The 7,340-nt window shown below is 35.7% G+C and overlaps 1 protein-coding gene across 5 annotated transcripts in view; it reads right to left on the bottom strand.

Moving 5' to 3' along the window:
- Positions 1-353: 353 nt before the first annotated feature.
- TDRD3 (tudor domain containing 3) overlaps positions 354-7,340 on the bottom strand; it is a 109,045-nt gene continuing 102,058 nt past the window's right edge. For all 5 annotated transcript variants that reach the window (XM_055701395.1, XM_055701396.1, XM_027814861.2 and 2 more), the window contains 2 exons: positions 4,539-4,675; positions 354-600 (listed from right to left, as the gene is read on the bottom strand). In XM_055701395.1, coding sequence (XP_055557370.1) covers positions 4,556-4,675 — 120 coding nt within the window. In that variant the 3' untranslated portion in view covers positions 354-600; positions 4,539-4,555. The remainder of the gene's footprint in view (positions 601-4,538; positions 4,676-7,340) is intronic.

Raw genomic sequence — 7,340 nt, 5'->3', positions numbered from 1 at the left:
TTTTTTCTCCCCTTCAACTTTTTAGTCACAGATCATGAAAAACATTAATAGGCAAACTTGTAATTTGGACTTTAGCAACTTTGGAAAATAAACATGGAAAACAGTCAAAACCTATTCAGAATTTCACTGTACAATAATCAACTGAAATTTTTTAACACGTTTCACTAATGCTAGCCTCAAATCTAAATTAAAGGCCCAATCCTGTCTGCTTTTGAGAAAATATAAGTTTTACTTTTACTTTAATAGAAACAATATTAAAACCAAAATCAATTCAAAATGAATAAAAATCATGATACATTAGTATTATATTAACTAACAATGGAGGCTCAATAAAAGGAATGCAAGGCAAAGAATAGAATAGTGCACTGTGGTTTTATTGATGGCAGCAATGACAATTTGCCTCTCACATGTAAAAAGTATTCAGCTTCACATAACTAACAACTTTTAAAAAAGTGTCTTGTGATGTCAGGTCCAAATTCCTTCTGCTCACATGAGCTTTCTTTGATCCACCCCTGTTTACTTGGAAAAAGACAGCAATTCTTCTAGAGTCTTCAGCAAGTTGGAGCTGCCAGTGAATCTCTCCCCACTGTGAGGTGGTTTCTAAATGAAAAAAAAAAAAATAATACAGTAGATAAGCATAAAAACTCTCTGCTCTTTGTGCAACACATGCTTTACTGTTCATTCATCTTCTTCCTCCAAAAGAGCAGGTATCTGCTTTTCAGCACTCACAGAGACACAAGTCTTTAAAAGCATAAATCAGAAGGTTGCATTTCAATGCAATAAACACAATCAGTATAATAAAAAGAAAGAATGCTTTCTAGCAATGACTTCTCACAAAAATTGCAGCTTCTCCAGTGGTAAAGACTTCAATACAGATTTTATAGCAAGTGTGACAAGGTGTAGATTAATTCTGCCCTGTTGCAAAGGAACACCCAAGAAACAGATAACGACCAAGCACCCGTAAGTTCACACTCTTCAGTTCTTTCAAGCTCCTCCAAAAGCTACGATACTTCAAAACACTCCTTTCCGATTACTTGTTCCCCCTTCTTTTTCATACTGTCAGGACATTCTATACAGGAAGTGTAAGCTCAGGATGTATTTTTATTATTGTTAGATTCTAATTCTTATATCTTGATTCTCTAGAAGGAATATCTTATTTTACAGACCTGTTTAAAGACAGTATTTAACTCATACCCTAAACAACCTAGACTGAGTTCAAGGGCTCTCAATGCAGTACTTTAATAAAATTCTGAGTTAATGTTCTCTGCTTCACACTGCCGGATATTAATAAATGGTCATTTCTAGGTCAACTGCAACCGTGGTGGGGCACTGACTAGCCCATACTTCTCTTACTTCACCTTAACATGACTACTCTATTGCTCTATCTTCATAATAAACACCAAGTGAAGACTTCCTGCAAGTCTGCAGCAATTGTTCTTAACTCAAGCACAGAACAGTGTGGCATGAAGCCCTTCAGAAAGACAAAATCATAAAATGGTTTGGATTGGAAAGGTCCTTTAAAAGTCATCTAGTCCAAACAGCCTGCCATGGGCAGGGGCACCTTCCACTAGATCGGGTTGCTCAGAGCCCTGTCCAGCCATCAGGACTGAACATTTCCAGGGCTGGAGCGTCTACCATCTCTCTGGGCAACCTGTTAAATATTCCACCACCCTCATCATAAAAAAATTCTTTCTTGTATCTGGTCTGAATGTCCCCTCTTCTAGTTTAAAACCATTACCCCCTGTTGTTTTGACTGGAATCTGATAAAGGAGCTGATTAAAATAGCCAGATTTAGCAAATCATTTTAGTATCAAATACACAAATACTCTAATTGATTATATATTAGCTACTTAGAGTTTCCACTTAAAAGTTCAAGACAATTAAGTTATGGCAGCCAAATAAGACTGCACTGAATGTTTAGATCTAAAGGGAATGAATATTCCTATCAAGCACGATTTTCTCATAATGAATTGCTGTTTACAGTAATAACTACTTAAGGTATGTATAACTCCTACAATATTTGCTATTTGTTTTGCAGAAGATAAAGTGCATAATATTCCAAAAAAGTTAAGACTTACAAAAGTAACCAAAATTTACCAGGTTTAAGCTAATGCTGGTTGTACACTGCACAGGGTAAATTCAGTTTTGGATGGCAAACTGGCACTATCTAACTTTAGCAGATGTTGAAGTAAACAGTCCTGGGCCAAAAAAGGACACAAGAAATACCTCATCTCTTCAACCGAGTTTTAAATTATAATGAAGATAAGAACATATCTGAAAATATTGTCAATAAAAGATGCACTTTTTAAAGTAAGTAGTAGCTGAAAAATTATGTTCAGCTTCATTTTCCAAAATACACCTTAATTATTCCCCGCCCCCCCCCCCCCCCCCCCCCCCCCCCCCGATAAAAAGAAATAAAAAGAATCCATTGCTACTTGTTGACAAATGTTTTTGGGTTTATTTAACTGACACTACTTACCACCTGAATTTAACACCTTTATCTGGAGATGTCTGACAGAAAACAATAGTATTTGAACTGGTGCAGGGGAAGGGCTGTAACTATTTTTTATGGTAGGTAGGTTTTGATACTGAGTCTGCTATCCATTTACATCAGGGTCCTGTTAGAATCTTCAAAGCAAGGTATGAGAACACCCGCAAGGAACAACCACCTGTGCCTTAGGTTGTTCCTTACTTGCCAACAATTTGTTTGCTCTTCTTGAGATACAGGAGTTTCTATCACTCTCTCTCAATATCTGTTTTCTCCCCTCTCCCAGGTGACCAAGGCCAAAACATAGCTTTCCAGACTTATACTGTAATATTAGAGACATATAAAAAATAGTACCTAAAGACACAAAAAAATCTCCCTCGTTTTTAACTGCTGTGTATCCCGAGCACATTTCATTTGGCTGATCACACTGACACTCCTCTGAGCAAACTGAGCTGGTTTGGAGCTCAGATCAGTGCACATGCCAGAACTATTTCTGCATAAATTATCTCATGACATGTTTATTGATACTGATTGATACACTTAAAATGAAAAAAATCAACTTATATGTGCAAAAATAGAATAATTATCACCTTGGCAAGAGTCAGGAATAAATTTTGCTCTTACATTGCCAGTACTCCCCAAAATGAAAAAGGTATTTCAGCATATGATTAAAAAAGCAAAATCATACACTATTGCATGTCAGAAATATCCAAAGCTGCAGAGATCAGAAGCACCCTGAACTTGGAAGACTAGAGCAAGGTAAGGAATGGATCTAAAAAGAGCTCTGGAAAAATAAACTGATGAGGTGGGGTGGGGGAAATGAACAACAGATTCAAAACAAAGACATACTGTAGATGTAGACCAAATAGCCTGCAACTTTACAAAGCTTTCTTTATTCAGGATAAGCTTTTAATCAACATTTGAAAAGTAAAGATTTAGACAATCCACAAGTAAAATGAAAGCAGTACAGCATGCTTGATTCTTTTAGTAAAATAATTATACTGTTTTATCTGAATGGCCATTTTAGATTTTTGAATGTTCATCTCAGGTGTATTTTCTGAGGATATATATTCCCTTCATTTCTGCTAATCGATAAAGTATAGGTGCAAGTATACCGTTAGGATTCAGAGTATTACAAATATTCCTAGGCCTTGAGCTTGCCATTGAATGAGGAGGTACACAGATTTTAGATTTTAGTGTTGCAAATTCTTCTTCCCATGTTAAGCAAAAGAATAGAAAGACTATTCACAGAAATGGCTCTTCAGAATTAGAATATGGGACCCTGGACAGAGACAGACAGTATGGCGTTCAGCAGGGACTACACCTGCTTATTTCAGCAAAGTTGGTCCAATGTATGTGAAAGAGAGATTTGCTACTGTTCTCAGGTGAAAAACATATCAAGTAAAAGCTTGCTGACATGAGTCCTTACATAAAGCAAAGTTAAAAAGCTATTTGTCAAAGTGTTTTTATTGCCCTCTTCCCACAGGTGTGTTAAGACTCTACCTACAGCCACAAAATCCAGAGAAACAGATATCCAACTTCTATCATAAATACACCAATATCCCCAAGAAAAAATTAGAAGCAATATGCCAAACATATCTTCCATGTAGGTGATCACAAGTGGTTTCTAAATTAAAAAGACACAACCATAAAACTTCCACTTAAATTATGAGACCTGGATTTATTATCACTAAGTCTCCACTGGTGTAGCAACCACTGCTCTGTGCTTGTTCCTTATAAAGAGATTACTACTATCAAAGAAAGTACGTCACACGTGTGCTTAATTTTTTTTTAATAAAGAGTAAGTTTTTTCTAGGAATTTTAAGTTCTCTCTTTGCTTGCAAAATGGTGATTACAGTAATTTCTTTGATCAAAATATTCATCATCTGCAACCCAGTGCTGAGGGTTCTTGTACAACATACTGGAAAAGTTGCAGAAAGTTCTCTCACAAACTCCACAAAGATTGAAGAACACTGAAGTACAGAACAATCCAGATCTACTTATTTTTAAATCTAAACCCATAAATAACATGTCAATATTATATATTTACCTTTTATTTCTTATTTATTAGTTTCTAGCTCTTGGGGGTTGATAAAATTGTTGAGTAGGTCGTGTGGACCGTCTTGGCTGACCATCACCTCCTCTGCGGAATTCTAGAGTTTGCTCATATGTTTCTTCCTCTTCCTCCTGCAGGCAAACAGCATTGTTTTAAATGGAATAGTAGGAAAATACATTATGCATACATACAAACACACAGAGCTCCCCCCCCACACACACAAATGAATTCTTACACACATAGCAACTGCTATTTCTGTGTTGATGACCACTTCTGAAAATAATTGACATTATGGGAGTGGGTTTTTCAAGCCTAGGAAAGCTAACAAGAAGGAGAATCTCAAAACTCAATCCCTAGGGCAGAACTTATTAAATATTTGCAGGAAAAAAGCATATATATTAAAGTAAAATTATTTTCAAAGAGTCATACAGACAACAAACTCAAGAACCAAGATAACCTCAATAACATGCCAGAGCAGGAGAAATACGAGCTTTTGGGAATTTAGAAATGAGTGGGAAATGAAATAAAAGAATTAGGAAATGGAAATGCAAGGAACAGCATCTGGCAATATGCATGCTAGAAACACAGATCTGAAGCAGTAAATACAAATCTGTGATGCAGTAATAATGAAATAAGCGTACAAGTATCGTGGACAGCAATTTAGGCATGACTTTGCTAAGTGCAGCAGTAATAAATATAACCTCTAAATAATGAGTGGAGAGATAATTACATACTTCAATATGGCATTCATTCCAAGGCATCTCATTACCAGAAATATATTGACAAATTACATGGAATTGAGAGATAAAACCAACAAAAATAATCAAGGCACTGGAGAGTGATTTACAAAGAAAGATTAAAATAGCTCTGTATTTACTTTGGTCATGAAATAGTGAAATGAAAAACATTCCTATCGTGGATTATTTGAAGGTGGTGCACATTAAAGGTAGAGAAGAATTTTAAAAGCATTAGAGTTGATAAAAAAAAAAACAGGAGGAAAAATTATAGGCTGAAAAAAATTCAAAAAGTTTCTGAACATAAGTATGATTGTCAAATGATGCCTCAGGGAAACAGTTATACTTCCATTTCTTTAATATCCTAATACTACATTGTAGCAAAGACCAGGTAGGTCCAGAGGGAACATCCTGTAAGAAATCAAAAGCACTGCGTATGTATTTCTTAATTCCCTTTCATTCACAACATAGGAACATACAGGAACACAAACCAAGAACATTAAATGATTCATTAAAAGTTCAACAATTCCAACACCCAGGAACTGTCTTAAAGACTGCAACATGCATGTAACAGTGAACAAGTCACAGCAGTAAAATTCTTACTGTAAGAGACAGAAAGGAAAATCTGCAGCCTAAGTTTCTTTCTGTCGTGAAAAGTCAGATCTTGCTCAAGAAATGTCTCTTTCTGAATCAGCTTGAATATCAATAAACATGCATTTTAAAAATAACAGTTACAGACAACCACATTCCTCATGGTATGGTCTCCTATTTACATGGCACATTTGTGGTCTTGGATATATTTCCAGAACAACAGATTAAGCCCTACTACAAAGAGTCTGCAATAACTGTAGAAGAAAACAGATTTTCAGCATGATTTAATACAGCATAATTGATTTATATCTTTTAGTTTCACTGTAGCCAAAGGCCAAGAACCATGGAATTCTGCCATGAAACTTCTCTTCTCAGTGTACCTCTTTTACTGCTTGCAGCACTATCGATTCCCTTATATAGAGGTCTGGAGACACTGATTATCCAAAAGAAAAAGAAATAGAAAAGCAGATGTCTAACAACAACAACAACAAAATATCCACTTTGCAATACTGTTAGCCCTAGTACAAACCCTCAGCTTAGTATATGAAGTAATCTCCCATCAGTGACAATGCAAGCTTTTTTAACGTTTTAACACCAAAACGTTAAAAGGTAAGCTAGATGCCTCAAGTGTTCCAAGCACCTTTAGCTCCTTCAGTATACTCTAAGAAATGCGAATACCTGAAAATAGTTCCATATTATTTGCCAAAAGAGTAACAAAAGATGCAACTGCAAGTTTTCTTAAAATTCTTTGCCAGAGCTTCATTCTAACATAGAAGAGCTCACTCTTCAAGAATAAACTGGTGAACTTTTACGTGCTCAATATTTGGATTTCTCCAGAACTGTAAAACTAAATGGCATATATGCATAACTGAAAATTTAGCAATGCATACCAGTGTTTTCAAGAGACTGCAGCGAAATAGGCATGAATCTTTTCTTTCTAACCTTGGTAGTCTTTGCTCAAAAAGAACAGAAATTAAATAGTTTAGTGCATCGCCTCCCACCTCTAACAGCCAACCCCTTTCTACAAATAAGTGTATCAGAGTAAATTTTTAGAGCAGCAAATCTTTAACTCTCAAAAGTTAATGTTGTTACTTTGAATTCAGTAAAATCAAATTAAAACTAGAATTTGTCTTACACATTTGTATTTTGGTGTAGCTGTCTTTACACATAGAAATGAAAGCTTCAGATTGCATTCCAATTTAAATATTTTTATTACAACAGGCAAGAGTGAAATGTGAAACCACATTAACTTTCTTGAGCCTCTGAATGAAATGAAAGCAAGCAATGCAGCAAATAACAGTAAGAATAAATTAGCAACAGAACACCTTCCAAATGTTCCCCCATACTTCTCTATATAGGCACAGTGGCTCCCCACACAGAGTTACTGATCACCTTGTTTAAGCCTGCCATCTCCACATCAGATGACACATCGTCATTTGCTTCTTGTGTCTCACGTATTCACATTTAATCC

Source organism: Falco cherrug, chromosome 2 (genome assembly GCF_023634085.1).
Source record: "Falco cherrug isolate bFalChe1 chromosome 2, bFalChe1.pri, whole genome shotgun sequence".
Taxonomy (NCBI): Eukaryota; Metazoa; Chordata; class Aves; order Falconiformes; family Falconidae; genus Falco; species Falco cherrug.
This window is presented reverse-complemented; position numbering and strand designations above follow the sequence as displayed.